Here is a 16,707-nt window from a genome sequence, read left to right as displayed (position 1 = left end):
CCTTGCCCTCTTGCCGTCTAAGCATGCTTTTTCAAAGATTTCAATAGTTTGATTTCTGTGTGACACCTTCCTGCTAGCGGGCTGGGGTCACCTGGCTACTTTACTGCATCCTCCGGAGAAGGCAGGTGTCACCTAGCCAGCCACAGAATACGCAGTCAGCAGATGTTAGGGATTAAAGGGACTAGAGAGGTCTTGGAGGAGTTCATCTGGGCGGTCAGTAAGGAGTCTGAGGGGTACAGAGTGGCAGGTGTATGAGTAAGCGTTCCGATTTCACTTAGCAGTGGGTTGCTACATTCAAATCACTATTCTCCCTGTTCAAGGCTTTTCAACTAGGCCTCTGTACGTGTGTGCAAGTGGAGAGGAGGGGATTTAAAAACAATTAAAATAAATCTGGATACCTGAGGACAATTTCATTTTTGTGGAAAGGATCCTATGTGAGTCCCTGGCACAATAAAACTTTCACAGTGTTTAGAAATAATGCTATGGACAAGTCTCACTCCAAAGTAGGAAAGATCTCTAAACCCTATTCAGTTTGATATCCAAAGGCAGTTTATAATTGTGGTGTTTGCTGGAGCCTCAACACTCCTACAACTTGACAGTAGCTTCACTGAATCAAATTCACAACATCATTATTAAGTGGCGTTTTCAAAGCGGCATCCACTGGAAGTGTCTCATTTTGAGTTCAGTTTAGCTCCTTTATGTGAGACTCAGTTGAAAGAAATGAGATTATGGGAACAAGACAGCACCGGCAGTGTGTTCCAATCCAAAGAATCTCAAAGGGATTCTGTCATGTTTGAAAGAACTATGCAGTTCAATCTGCTGAAAACCTCCCTGAATCAAGCAAGTTACTGGGACTTTTCTGTCAGTCTGGGAAACTCACTATATGCAATGTCGGATAAATGCGTTCAACTAAATCCTAAGTATTACCTACTTTAAATCCACCCTGAATCTAGCCCTTGGTATCTAGATGTAAAGCAACGTCAGTATTTTTCAGAGGGCATTGATGACTGTAAAGAATCAAGGACTGAGGCCAAATGTAAGGATCATTAAGCCAAGATGTTTACTATGCAGGGAAGACATCAAGGAAACCCAACTTCCTTGGGACCAGTAGCTGGAAACAAATTGAACCATAATGAGTTGATTACTTTACAGCCAGACTCTTGAAATTCCATGTGGTTCCTTCTTCACACAGGGAACTGCATAGCCTGAACTAGAGCCAACATTCCAGACTTTGTAAGCTTAGCTTGGCTGTCTCTATGGAGACACAATGTACAACACTCCCCAAAATACTGTTACACTCGCTAACAGTTACGGCCACAAGAGGCGCAATTCAATCAAACTTGTTTTGCAGTATGTATGCAGTACCGTGCCCCATGGTCAAACAAAATTACAGTTTGAGAACACAACTAGACACAGGTACTTCTACTTTGTGTGTGTGCTGTGGGCACAGGTAGATTGTGAACATTGGTACGGCATAGCATGAGAGAGGCATTGACTGAATCCACCCCACATGGTCATGCAGTACGTGCTCCAGTATGTATTCCTCTCATGACCATTGTTGTTCCCTTACAATCTGGTAGCCTAGTGGTTAAGAGCACTGGACAAGTAACCAAAAAGTTGCTGGTTTGAATCCCAGAGCAGACTAGTTGAAAATATCTGTCACTGTGCCTTGAACAAGGTGCTTAACCCTAATTGCTACTGTAAGTCACCCTGGATAAGCGTGTCTGCTAAATGACTAAGCAATACGCTATTTTACATTGCTTTCACTATTCATTCTTACATGGATATCATAACTATCATCCTACACAAAGGCTTAAGGCCTGAATGGAATGTAGAATGGGAGCAGCTTTCTGTTGGAGATTCCTGGAGTTCATTGAAATGGAACAAAGCCTTTCAGGTTTGTCTGTAACTGAGACAAACGCAGCAACACATACACAACCAGCCAACAGCCTCCTGCTGTGAAGCCCTGCCAACAGAATGCACTTTACCCTCATCTTACTCACAGCTTTGTTTGTCATAATGGTGTATAAATAGATGGAGCTGAATCGCTCTAGATCAGAACTGTTGGAGGAAATGAGGGGGAGGGGGGGCTCTCCAAGTGAGAGATCACCTCCACCCCCTGCTGCCTGTCTTCCTATCTCTCCCATGCCCAGGTCTCTCTAGTATTGTTCTACAAGAGTGGCACAGGTTCATAATTCTTAATTCTGCAGAGCATTAATTTGCCAGTGACAGAGGGGGATCCCCAGAGAGGACAGGTGACAGCTTCATTTCCAGCTCCTTAATGTTTCCTGGATGTATGCCTTTCAGTCAACTCTCCCAAGTGCTATAAATACAAATATCATTGTTCGGCACAGTGGTTCTCCAACTCATGACTGTTTCGTATGCTTAACCTGACAGCTCATGTCAACTACTCCTCTCACCATTCAGGCACTATAAATAACTTTGATGATGATGATCAGCCTCAAGTTATGCTTAGGGACTGAATTATCCTGGTTACGCTGTAACAGACCTGGCTTCATATCATTTTACAAATACATTAACTGCATTAGATTGAGCCTGCCTGGCACACTACTTACCTGGAACACTATTGAGCTTGTCTGGCACATTAAAAGTGCTATCTAAAACCCTTTGAAGAATCCTTTTTGTTTCCAGGTAGAACCCATTTGGTTTACATGTAGAATCTTTTCCACAGAGGGTTCAACATGGAACTCAAAAGGGTTCTCCTATGGGGAGAGATGAAAAACAATTGTTTCTAAGAGTGTAGAACCAATGAAACAGTACAATAAGAAAACAAATAAGCTAGCATATGAAACCGGATCTTCTCTGTCAATGACAAGGATGTTGAGGAACCTTTCTGTTGAAGTTCTGTTTGCATATCTAATCAATTATTCTTGAATACCTTTTCCTACAGAAATTGAAAAGTATGAGGGGGATGAGTTGAGAAAAGACGGTGACGTCAAGAAATACCTTGATGTCATCAGTAACAAAAACATCAAGCTCTCGGAAAGAGTACTCATCCCAGTTCAACAGTACCCAAAGGTAAGACAACCACACCTGCACTGTTTTGTTTCATCTTTTTATTTATTCATCAAATTAAAACAGCCAACAAAAAAGGAATACCAATGCTTTAAAGAAACACCAAATGCATATTTGTTAGAAACTCTATACAACATCAACATGGGGTCTTGGCAGTGCAAAGACACAGATGGAATTGGGACCATATTGGCCATCTTGAGGGCTAAGAATAAATAATTACTGATGCCATGTTGTGGTCCCTACATCTGTGCATCTGGCTGTGCTGTGGGATTGACTGGCCAGTGTGTGTGTGTGTGTGTGTGTGTGTGTGTGTGTGTGTGTGTGTGTGTGTGTTGATGATCACATTGCAGTCTTCTGTCAGGAGGAGTGGGACAGTGTGGGGAAAGCTCCAGGGTCTGATCCACCGTGTCTAGCCGCAGATGGTGGGTGTGTTAGGCACGGCGAGAGGAGCATATGATTGCAGCTGACTCATATGGGATCAGGGTGGGTCCTGCCTGCATCCTCCTCGCTGTCTCTGTGCTGGAAAATAGAGCTCACTGACTGGGAGACATGCTGAGGCTATTCATTCATGAGTCATCATCATGTTTGTTTGTCGCTTATTGTGTGCTCACCCACAGCCATTATTAGTATGCCACTGAAAGGCATCTCTTCAGAGATAATGTTGAGAATTTATGTATCTGAGTCAGGGCCGGCTCTAGCCTTTTGGGAGCCCTAAGCAAAATTTGGCTGTGGGGCCCAAACACCAAGTAGGCAAAATAAATGTGTGGACCCCTTTTGACTGAAAATGCATGTTTTAAAGTACCTTTCCTACAATTCTACACATTTTGCCATGCTTGGTGTGGGAAAATGTTGCAATTTTAAAGCATGTTTTCTGACCGCTTATGTCGCTTATGGGCTTATGCCCCGATTAAAGTTATGGTTTTAACCCCTTGACATGCATTTATTGTGTATTCAGCTGTACATTTATTGGGTAGAAGAATGTCTGTGCTATGGTCTTTCAGAAACACTCAAACCTTAGTGTTAATTGGGAAACAAAGTAGAAGGAAAGTCAAACCCTGAAAATTGTGATGGCAGTCTGAAGTAAATAGGGATTTTTTTATTTAAAAAAAATAAAAATATTGTTCTATTTTAAAATAAAATCTTTGTTCTGATGTGCCACTTTGAGTCTCTGACAAAGAGATATCAGTGTAGTTACAAAGCGCCATGATGTTTAAAACATTACAATCCCACCCTATTTTTCATCTGTAGATCAGCTCACCGGAATTTGCTGAAATAAGGCCATACAGATGTAGGATCTTAATTCGATCACTCTTTTGTTGCTGACATGTAGTGCATTTGAGTTTTTTTTTCATTTTATTTATTTTTTATATATTTTTTTTAGGGGTGGATCAGCTTAATATTGCGGAAAGAATGTTGCTTCCAATGTAATTGTCTGCATCATTTCCAATCCCCCATATTTTTGGGGGTAAATATATATATCCATACACGTATGCATACATATACACATATATACATACACATACCTATATAGACATACATACTTTTTTAAAGAGTATACCTTTATTATTATTCCCCTCAAACCCTACCACCGATCCCCCAATTGGAGTAAACTGATAAACATTTCCGTTTTACCTTCAATTTATACATCTTATACACATTTTACAGACACAGTCTACTTTATAATAGTTCTCTCTTGTTTGTTCTTAGTCCTTCCTCTATTTCTGTTGTCCATCCAGTTTGATTTCCACTTGTAACTGTGCTATTTCACAAAAGCTCCGCACCTATACACATTTCACAGATCCCGTATGCCCTACATTGTTTATCTTGTTATTAGTCCCACCCTTCAGCTCCACTCAACCCTTCCCATCTATCTTCCAACATCATCCATTTCGGATTTTTATTTGCCATATATTTTTCAACTGTGCTGTGATGCTTCACAAAATATTTGAATCTTCCTATTCTCATAGCTTCCACGGATTGTAAATTAAAAATAAACATTTTTGCTAAAATAATTATTATATTATTGATTGATTGACTATGGCTTTTCAAATCCCCCAGTATTGCTATCTGTAGCGTTAGTTCTACGCAAATGTTGCAATTCTTCAACCATTCCTGGACCTGTGACCAAAAACGAGCTACATACGGACAATACCAAAATAAATGATCTAATGACTCTGCCTCCTCACAGCAGAATCTGCAGAGCTGGGAAGATTGTATCCCCCATATATATAACATTCTATTAGTTGCAAGAATTTTGTACAATAATTTAAATTGAAAAATTCGAAGTTTTGAATCCGGCGTTGTTTTGCGTATCAATTCATAAACCATGTGCCATGGAATGGGTACATCGAAAATCTCTTCCCAACTATTTTGCAATTTATATGGCACAGCTGTCAGTTTTTTGGTCCTTAAATTAAATTGGTATATGTTTTTATTTATCACACTTTTCTTTAACCATTTATGTTCTCTAATATAGGGCCGACATACAAGTTCCTTACTTTTATCCCCTTCCACCTGCCTCTTCCATTTTTGTGGTAATGCTGCAATTAATTGGTTGTAATTTTGGGTAGAGCAGACATTTCCATATGTCTGTGTTAGCTGCATGTGTGACATTACTCCACCAGTCCTATTTATGATATCATTCACAAAAATTATACCTTTTTTAAACATTTCTTTGATAAATACAGTTTTTTTATCAATTACTATATTTGAATTTAACCACAATATTTGTTGTACTATTTGTTCCGTCCTTTCAGGTGGATTAAACTGAAATTGCAACCAACTTTCTAAGGCTTGCTTAAAAAATAAAGATATTTTGGAGATTATTTCCTTTTCAAGCAACCGAAAGTGAGCAGGTGTAATCTGAATAAAGGGAAAAAGGCCCTTCTTGAACATAGGATGAGACATTCGTACCAATCTACTAGAGAACCAGTTTGGATTTAAGTATAACTTTTGTATGACTGATGCCTTTAGTGAGAAGTCTAATGCTTTAATATTTAATAATTTCTGCCCTCCGAATTCATATTCGTTATATAAATAGGCCCTTTTAATTTTATCTGGCTTGCCGTTCCAAATAAAATTGAATATTTTTTGTTCATATAATTTAAAAAGCAGGTCACTAGGTGTAGGCAAAACCATAAGCAAATAGGTAAACTGTGATATGATTAAAGAGTTAATCAGGGTGATTTTCCCACAAATAGACAGGTATTTTCCTTTCCATGGTAGCAAGATCTTATCTATTTTTGCTAACTTTCTATAAAAATTTATTGGAGTGAGATCATTTCTTTCTTTTGGGATTTGTATACCGAGTATGTCCACATCTCCGTCAGACCATTTAATTGGTAAACTACATGGCAATGTAAAATGTGTATTTTTTAGTGATCCAATACGTAATATGGTACATTTATCATAATTTGGTTTTAATCCAGAGAGGATAGCAAATGTATCTAGATCCTCTAAGAGGCCGTGGAGAGACTCTAGTTGTAAAAGAAAACATGAATCATCAGCGTACAATGACACCTTAGTTTTTAGGCCCTGGATTTCTAATCCCTTAATATTAATGTTTGATCTAATTTTAACAGCTAACATTTCGATGGCAATAATAAATAGATATGCCGATAGTGGACAACCTTGTTTTACTCCTCTAGATAGTTTAAAACTTTCTGAGATGTAGCCATTATTTACTATTTTACACCTAGGGTTATTATACATAATTTTAACCCATTTTATAAGAGATTCCCCAAAATTGAAATATTCTAGGCATTTATATATAAACTCCAGTCGTACTTTATCAAAAGCCTTTTCAAAATCAGCTATGAAAACCAGGCCTGGTGTCCCCGATATTTCATAGTGTTCTATTGTTTCCAGTACTTGCCTTATATTATCTCCAATGTATCGTCCATGTAAAAAACCTGTCTGATTAGGATGAATAATATCTGACAAAACTTTTTTTATTCTATGCGCCAAGCATTTTGCTAGGATTTTTGCATCACAACACTGAAGTGTAAGAGGTCTCCAATTTTTTAAATGGACTGGATCTTTATATATACCACTTGGGTCCTGTTTCAGTAATAATGATATCACACCTTCTTGTTGCGTGTCTGATAATCTATCATTTATATAGGAGTGGTTAAAACAAGCTAATAATGGTCCTTTGAGTATATAAAAAAAAAATGGTATACTTCCACTGGTATGCCATCCAGTCCTGGAGTTTTCCCATCCTTAAAGGCCCCAATTGCATCAAGTAGTTCCTCCTCTGTAATTAGGCCTTCACATGAGTCTTTCTGTACAGATGTTAATTTTACATTATTATTAGGAAAAAAATCCATACAATTAGTTTCAGTTAGTGGAGATGGAGGAGCCTGAAACGAAAACATATTCTTAAAGTACTTTACTTCCTCTTTCAAAATATCATTTGGTGAATCATGCGTGACTCCATCATTTGTAACAAGTTTTAATACGTTTTTTTTGGTAGCATTTCTATATTGAAGATTGAAAAAGAATTTGGTGCATTTTTCCCCATATTCCATCCAGTTCGCTTTATTTTTATAATACACTGCTCAAAAAAATAAAGGGAACACTTAAACAACACAATGTAACTCCAAGTCAATCACACTTCTGTGAAATCAAACTGTCCACTTAGGAAGCAACACTGATTGACAATAAATTTCACATGCTGTTGTGCAAATGGAATAGACAAAAGGTGGAAATTATAGGCAATTAGCAAGACACCCCCAATAAAGGACTGGTTCTGCAGGTGGTGACCACAGACCACTTCTCAGTTCCTATGCTTCCTGGCTGATGTTTTGGTCACTTTTGAATGCTGGCGGTGCTTTCACTCTAGTGGTAGCATGAGACGGAGTCTACAACCCACACAAGTGGCTCAGGTAGTGCAGCTCATCCAGGATGGCACATCAATGCGAGCTGTGGCAAGAAGGTTTGCTGTGTCTGTCAGCGTAGTGTCCAGAGCATGGAGGCGCTACCAGGAGACAGGCCAGTACATCAGGAGACGTGGAGGAGGCCGTAGGAGGGCAACAACCCAGCAGCAGGACCGCTACCTCCGCCTTTGTGCAAGGAGGAGCACTGCCAGAGTCCTGCAAAATGACCTCCAGCAGGCCACAAATGTGCATGTGTCAGCATATGGTCTCACAAGGGGTCTGAGGATCTCATCTCGGTACCTAATGGCAGTCAGGCTACCTCTGGCGAGCACATGGAGGGCTGTGCGGCCCCACAAAGAAATGCCACCCCACACCATGACTGACCCACCGCCAAACCGGTCATGCTGGAGGATGTTGCAGGCAGCAGAACGTTCTCCACGGCGTCTCCAGACTCTGTTACGTCTGTCACAGGTGCTCATGTGCTCAGTGTGAACCTGCTTTCATCTGTGAAGAGCACAGGGTGCCAGTGGCGAATTTGCCAATCTTGGTGTTCTCTGGCAAATGCCAAACGTCCTGCACGGTGTTGGGCTGTAAGCACAACCCCCACCTGTGGACGTCGGGCCCTCATACCACCCTCATGGAGTCTGTTTCTGACCGTTTGAGCAGACACATGCACATTTGTGGCCTGCTGGAGGTCATTTTGCAGTGCTCTGGCAGTGCTCCACCTGCTCCTCCTTGCACAAAGGCGGAGGTAGCGGTCCTGCTGCTGGGTTGTTGCCCTCCTACGGCCTCCTCCACGTCTCCTGATGTACTGGCCTGTCTCCTGGTAGCGCCTCCATGCTCTGGACACTACGCTGACAGACACAGCAAACCTTCTTGCCACAGCTCGCATTGATGTGCCATCCTGGATGAGCTGCACTACCTGAGCCACTTGTGTGGGTTGTAGACTCCGTCTCATGCTACCACTAGAGTGAAAGCACCGCCAGCATTCAAAAGTGACCAAAACATCAGCCAGGAAGCATAGGAACTGAGAAGTGGTCTGTGGTCACCACCTGCAGAACCAGTCCTTTATTGGGGGTGTCTTGCTAATTGCCTATAATTTCCACCTTTTGTCTATTCCATTTGCACAACAGCATGTGAAATTTATTGTCAATCAGTGTTGCTTCCTAAGTGGACAGTTTGATTTCACAAAAGTGTGATTGACTTGGAGTTACATTGTGTTGTTTAAGTGTTCCCTTTATTTTTTTGAGCAGTGTATATTACTGGATCTTTCTTGAATAAGTTCCTCCATTTCTTTTTGTTTTTCCTCTAACTTATTCTGTGCCTCTATGGTACCGTTTTTATTGTTATCTAACTGTACTGTTAGTCCTTCAATTTCCTTTGTTAATATGGACTCTTTTGATCTAAATTGCTTTTGTTTTATAGATGAGTACTGAATTGCATGGCCTCTAAAGGCACACTTAAGTGTCCCATACAATATGGGGATCTGCTGTACCTATGTTATGTCTAAAAAAAGACAGTTATAAATTCTTCTGTCCTAGTTCTAAACAATTTATCATCTAGTAGGCTTTGATTAAATTTCCAATATCCTCGCCCACGTGGAAATTCTGTAAGAGTAATATATATGCCAATTATGTGATGGTCCGACCGCATTCTGTCCCCTATCAAACACTTTTTAACTTTTGGTGCCAGAGAGAATGATATAAGAAAGTAGTCAAGGCGACTAGCTTGATTAAGCCTCCGCCATGTATATCTCACTAGGTCAGGGTATTTAAGTCTCCATATATCCACTAATTCCAATATATCCATGACATTCCTGATTTCCTTAAGTGCCTGAGGGTGATAGTTTGTAGTGTGATTTCCTTTCCGGTCCATAGAGGTATTTAAGACCGTATTAAAATCTCCCACTATAATAATAGAGTCTAGTGTTGCTTGTAGAGTTGATACATTCTTATATATATTGTCAAAGAAGCTTGGATCATCATTATTCGGACCGTATAGGTTAATAAGCCATATATGTTTATTGTCCAATAACATATTTAAAATAATCCATCTACCTTGAGGATCTGTTTGGACAAGTTGCACATTTGGATCAAAGTTATTGTTAATTAAAACCATCACCCCTTTTGAATTTCTTTGCCCATGGGAGAAATATATTTCGCCCCCCCAGTTCTTTTTCCACAAAACTTCATCTAAAACTGTCGAATGGGTTTCCTGTAAACAATAGATATTATAATCCTTCTCTTTTAGCCAGGCAAATACTGATCGTCTTTTCTTATTATCTGCTAAGCCATTACAATTGTAACTGGCTATACTTATTTCACCACTTATCATAATGAGACACACCTTTCAATTATTTTTATCAAAATATATGTTTGTAAACGTCCTATTAAAAAGTAACATAATGATTGAGTGTCTATATAGTTGTACCATGACATTTGCATCTCCACTAAGCAAACCTCCAATTGGTCCCCACTATTCCACCCGCCAAAAGCCCCCATCTCGAGTTGGGTTGTCATCCCAATGCCCGGCAGACCACCCCCGACCCCCCGCATCCCACAGCCCCGGACCGACTGGGATCCATCCTTCGAAAAGTGCACACAGCGCCATCCACCGAACCGAAGCAGATCCATTGCCAAATGCATTTCCATCGCCCTCACCTCTATTTTTATTACATATTGCTGTGAATCATCCTCTATAGTCCCTAACATCTTTTACTTCTTCCTTCGCAACCGTTGTGGGATACACACATACACCCACACACATTCAGCCCTTACCCCCACACAACCATAAGCTCACCCTCTCAACAATTGCACCATCCCAGAGCCCAACTCAAGATAGGTCATGATTTACAAATGTACTTGCAGTTGCAGCTGCATGAGAAGGCCTGCAAGACCGCGCAAAAAATGAGCATAAATGTAGAGATTTATTTACCATTGTCACATCCTAGATGATGGAGGTCAAATGTACACCTTCTTCCTGAAACACCCACAATACGGTCATCCGTTTTGACCATGTTCCCAAGCATCTCCATGCAGTCCGACTTTGATTTCGTGCCACCAGGGCCACAATAATATACCCCCTCTCTGAATGTCCGAGTGTGACCCCCTCCCCATGGGTTACTGCAGCTAGTGTTGCCAGCACTGCCACTGCCTGGGTGGGGGCACCCCACCGGAATCCCCACCGGCTAGGTACAAGGTCCTCAAGGTTCTCATTAGCAGCTTTGAGAATTTCCTTGTTTATTATGCTCTCCCTTTAGGGGGCTTTGGCTTTGCAGGACCAACCCTGCCAAGCAGGCTCAGAATCTTGAGGGGGCAGTGCTGCTCTTGGTCTCTGACCTCATTTTGGCTGCATACAGACCGCTTACAGCATGCACATAAAACAGTTAGGGACTTCTCCTTAGTATCTGGGCCATTCATGTGGGTGTCTAGGGTATAGGGCCATGGACCGTACCATTAAAATAGGATAATAAATAATTAGATATAATTTATTTTAAAAATGTAGTTCCCCATGATAGGACAATAAATAAATAAGACGTATAATTCATTATAAAAGTATATCCATCATCTGAACAACATTGAAAGCCCTCTCATACCCGGCTCACAGCAATACATTGGCTCTGGGATATGCAACCATTTCATTACTCACTCACTCAACTTTCCAAACATAACAAATAAAATAAACACACACCACACCATCCACACATACTGCGCCTTCTGTTTACTTAGTTTTTATCTTTACTATGTAGAAATAGTGCTTGTGTTCAATTAGTTATATGTGAAGATTTATAGAAAAGCTATATTTTGTATTGTATTGTTACAATCAATAACCGGGCTTGAATTGTGTTTATTTTCCTCATCTATGAGAACTTTGTAATTTTTAAAATAACCATGGAGTAGTCTTTGTGTCTCTGAACAACTGGTTATCAATATATAGTTTATCAACGACGAGAGCTACTCGTTTCGCTTTTAATCTATTTTCTTTGAAAATTGGATACAGAACTTTGCGCCGTTCTGCAATTTCCTTCGGAAACTGATCATTCATGCCAATTTTGGTCCCAGCAAGTCTTTTACCCAGGCTTTTAACCATTATTTTATCTTTAAATGAAGCAAATTTGGCAACGATTGGGCGTTCGTACCTCTGCCCTCTCTGTCCGAGGCGGTGTACACGTTCAAGTTGGATCTTGTCGATAACTTCGCGTGGAATCTGAAGCGCTGCAAGAAGGAACTCTCTAACTACAGATTCAGGAACTTCTCCTTCTTTCTCTTGGATATTTGTAAGTACCAAATTCTCTCTCATGGATCTAGTTTGTATGTCCAGTAAGGCTTCCTTCAGAACGGTGTTCTCCTTTTTAATTTCATTCATTTCGGTTTCAATCTTATTGACTGTCCCTTTTAGCTTGTGTGTTTCCTTCTCCAATGCCGCAGCTTTTTCATCACTCATCTCTAGGCTTGCCTTCAACTCTTTTATATCCTTACTAACTAATTCAAGTATACCCAGTTTGTCATTTATCGATTTTAACAGATCGGTTTCGACCTTTACCATTCCCGGTGGTGAGAATATTAAATCAGTGTCTGTTGAAGAGTCACGTTTTCGTTTTTGAATCGGTTCCCCTGTCTTACTCTCCGTCATGTTTGGGTGTTGCTTGTTTTCGTAATATTTGTCGATAAATGTCTCTAGTCTTAGGATTTGTTTTGTGTTATTATCCAGATTGAAGGTTATCACCCACCAGATTATTTAGTGCTAATATTTTAGTCAAATTTAGCAGATATTTCGAATATTATGTTTTATCTTGAGGTGCTCTACATAACTTCGTTCAGTCCGCCATTACCTTTACGTTACCTTTACGTCCGCCGTCTTGTGTCTAGTGCATTTGAGTTTTAATAGGGCTTCTAAAGTTTGTAATTTTCACATTTTTAATGTCAGACTTGATTTGCCCTAATAATTATGACATAATAATTCACATTTCATGTTGCTGCAGGATTATTTTAAAATGTACTCAAATTAAGATCCTACATGTGTATTATTTTGTGAAATTCATAGATTTGTGTCATGGCAACTGTACATGCTGCACAATATCAATATTCTAGCTTTTTTAATTTATCCTTTGTTTAACTACGCAAGTCAGTTAAGAACAAATTTTTATTTACAATGATGGCCTACACCAGCCAAACCCGGACGACACTGGGCCAATTGTGCACCGCCCTACGGGACACCCAATCACAGCCGTTTGTAATACAGCCAGGATTTGAACCAGGGTGTCTATAGTGACACCTCAAGAACTGAGATGCAGTTCCTTAGACCACTGTGCCTCTCAGGAACCCTTACATCAGCTTACATCCGCTTACATCAATGCACTTTCTACAGATACTAAGCAGTACATTTTTACAGTTGAAAATAGTAAGCATTATAGTTAAGTAGTTACTGATCTTGATACATGCTTTTACTCTTCCAATATAGAATGAAGGAAGAGGGGCTCAATGGTCACAGATTGGAAATATAATTGATGCTATGAAACATTTTGACCATATCTTTGAAGGACACCAAGACCAAACGCCTTTCCTTTCATACTTTTCTTTGTCTGCCACCTGTGACCTGTGACTAAGGGGCCCTCATTCAACCAACTTCTGGGAACTACTGTAGCTGCTGGCAACCAAGATCTTAACCGACTGAAATGAGATTGAGAGTTTGCATTGTGGGTTATCATTCTGTTGCATGTCTTGAAGGTAACTGTACTGAGAATTTTAAATGTAACATTTATTTAACTAGGCAAGTCAATGATTGATGTTTGCAAGACTTTTCCCTAAATTGAACGAAGTCTGCATGGTGATTAAGGAGGAATAAATTACAACTTGTCCTTTATCATGTTGTATTTATCAAATGATAACAAAAAAAATCTAAATTGTATATCAACCCATTTTAGTTACCACAAGTCATTGAGAGATCTGTTGCCCTAAGCGTATGCACCTGGGCCCAGTTTTTGAAAAGTTATTTATCTGGATTTCGCCTATCGGATAGGGTTAAATGCATAGAAATCAGTGGTGGTAAGAGCCGTTTAAGATGAGGTAGGACCATTTTATTGTTTTCATGAGCATGGCCTTATTTCTATTTCATTCATATTCCATTCACCCAGTTCAATGTAACAGTCAGAGGTTTAGGCTTCATGATACTCAAATTTTCCCTATACCCAGCATGAGGATGCTACAACCTAGCCTACAATTAAAGGTTACAACATAGGTGTACAAGGTCAAGAGAAACATTCAATACCACCTTACACACTCTTTCCTGCATCTAGCTGATCTAGGACGTGAGGCCTGATCACCGACAACGATGAGACAGCCTATAGGGAGAAGATCAGAGACCTGGCAGTGTGGTGCCAGGACAACAACCTCTCCCTCAACGTGATCAAGACAAAGGAGCTGATCGTGGACTACAGGAAAAGGAGGGCCGAACACGCCCCCATTCACATCGACGGGGCTGTAGTTCAGCGGGTCAAAAGTTCTAAGTTCCCTGGTGTCCACATCACCAACAAACTATCATGCTCCAAACACACTAAGACATTTGTGAAGAGGGCACGACAATGCCTATTCGTCGTCAGGAGATTTGGCATGGGTCCCCAGATCCTCAAAGTTCTACAGCTGCACCATCGAGAGCATCCTGGCCGGTTGCATCACCGCCTGGTATGGTAACTGCTTGGCTTCCAACAGTAAGACGCTACAGAGGGTAGTGCGTATCGCCCAATACATCACTGCGGCCAAGCTTCCTGCCACCAAAGATCTATATAGGAATCAGTGTCAGAGAAAGGCCTAAAAAATGGTCAAAGACTCCAGTCACCCAAGTCATTGACTGTTCTCTCTGCTACTGGATGGCAAGCGGTACCAGAGCACCAAATATAGGTCCAAAAGGCTCCTTAACAGGATCTACCCCCTACCTCCATGTACAAATTTCCTTGACTAACCTGCACCCCTGCACATTGACTCAGTACCGGTACCCCCTGTATATATCCTCGTTATTGTTAATTTATTGTGAAACTTTTTATTTTATTTTTTTATTTTGTTTATTTAGTCAATATTTTCTTAACTCTATTTCTTGAACAACATTGTTGGATAACGTTAGGATGCATATGCCGGGTCAAAATGATCCGACAATGTAATATCTGTGCTTTATTTATAAAATATTATCCATCTTGTGGAACATAATTATTTTGCGTGATGATTTGGACCTTTCAATAATTATTCTATTGTTTTAAAGTTTTTAGTCGCTATTCAACAGTTTGATACATATTTCAATGATAACATATTATGAAATGTAATAACAGCCATTGAAAATATTATCTTACAATAAATCTTACAATCAAAGTTTCACATTCAACCTTTTAGTGTGAAGAACAAAATAAAATCACCTGAAGCATGTTTTATAATATTTCAAAACATTCATTTGAAAATCCAATGATCATCAATATAAACGACAACACTAACCATTGTGAATTTACAAAACATGAGAACTAAAAGGCACAAAGTGTGCATGTGTGTGATGCTTACTTATGCTGTCTTAGTCCATGCATTTGTTACAAACCACAAGCATGTGACTGTGCTCTTTGCAGACGGGTGTGTTGCACTGAGAACACCAGCAGCTGACTTTTCTATCCTTTTCACTTTGGCAGAGCTGGCACCTCTTCCTCTTCTGTCCCTGGCTGCTCTGAGGGGTGGTGGCATGGCTCTCTTTCATCACCCCACATCTTTCCATCTCTTCTTCTGTGGAGATGGGAGAATCTTCCAGAAGGACAACCATCTCTGCCGCACTCTAACAATCAGGCCTTTATGGTAGAGTGGCCAGACGAAAGCCACTCCTCAGTAAAAGGCACGTGACAACCCGCTTGGAGTTTGCCAAAAGGCACCTAAATTACTCTTAGACCACGAGAAACAAGATTCTCTGGTCTGATGAAACCAAGATTGAACTCTTTGGACGGAATGCCAAGCGTCACGTCTGGAGGAAAGCTGCTCATCCACTGTGACGCAGTGGATGACATGGTGGCCTTATACATTGGATTCTGCAGTGGATCCAAAAATAGCACCCGTGTGGAGACATCCCACCTTTTCTTCATGCCGGCGAGGAGGGTTAAACCAATGAAGGCCTTGAGTTCCTCTTTGTTGACCTCTCTCCACTCTGTCCCTTTTGCTGTCGCTATTCTCCGTCCTTCTAAATATGAACACTTTAGGACCTCCTCAATGATGATGTCACTAACGAACAGCTCCCAGACTACTTTTGGTGACACAACTGTTGACCCCGGCACAGGCCCTGGGCAGCTCCTCAGAATGTTATGGCTTCTACCCCTGCCTTTAGTGTGTGTGTGTGTGTGTGTGGGGGGGGGGGGGGGGGGGGTCACTCTAAGACCCTTTTTACTCCCTCTCCATCTGTAGAATCATCTGGGACAGCTGGACTGCCAGGTGCATCCACAACTCCAACTTCACTCACAGACACATCGTCTGTGTCATCTGAATTGGATACCTCAGAGTTAGAGGCACCAACGGCTTCCTCATCCAGCATCTGTAAAACCATTTTGGTTGTATATCAGGCAGAATTCTTATGAGCATCCTTATGAAACTCCTTTTACTCAATGAGTTAAAAAGGAGAAATGAAAACGGTGATTAATAAACATTAAAAACAAAATATTTAATAAATATGTTATTCATTACTTTGATTTTATTGTTGCAGTGCAGTGAATTCCATAGGAAATACATACCAGTCATATTTGACCCACATATCAAACTTGGGGTAGTGATGCAAAAACTAT

At 40.5% G+C, this 16,707-nt stretch overlaps 1 protein-coding gene across 2 annotated transcripts in view; it reads left to right on the top strand.

The window, feature by feature from the left end:
• LOC120029476 (KH domain-containing, RNA-binding, signal transduction-associated protein 2-like) overlaps positions 1-16,707 on the top strand; it is a 117,131-nt gene that overhangs the window by 17,169 nt on the left and 83,255 nt on the right. For both annotated transcript variants that reach the window (XM_038974708.1, XM_038974707.1), the window contains exon 2: positions 2,912-3,039. In XM_038974708.1, the coding sequence (XP_038830636.1) occupies positions 2,912-3,039 (128 nt within the window). The remainder of the gene's footprint in view (positions 1-2,911; positions 3,040-16,707) is intronic.

Source organism: Salvelinus namaycush, chromosome 35, assembly GCF_016432855.1.
Source record: "Salvelinus namaycush isolate Seneca chromosome 35, SaNama_1.0, whole genome shotgun sequence".
NCBI classification, from domain to species: Eukaryota; Metazoa; Chordata; class Actinopteri; order Salmoniformes; family Salmonidae; genus Salvelinus; species Salvelinus namaycush.
The sequence above is the reverse complement of the archived record's forward strand: the minus strand, read 5'-3'. Positions and strand labels throughout refer to the sequence as shown.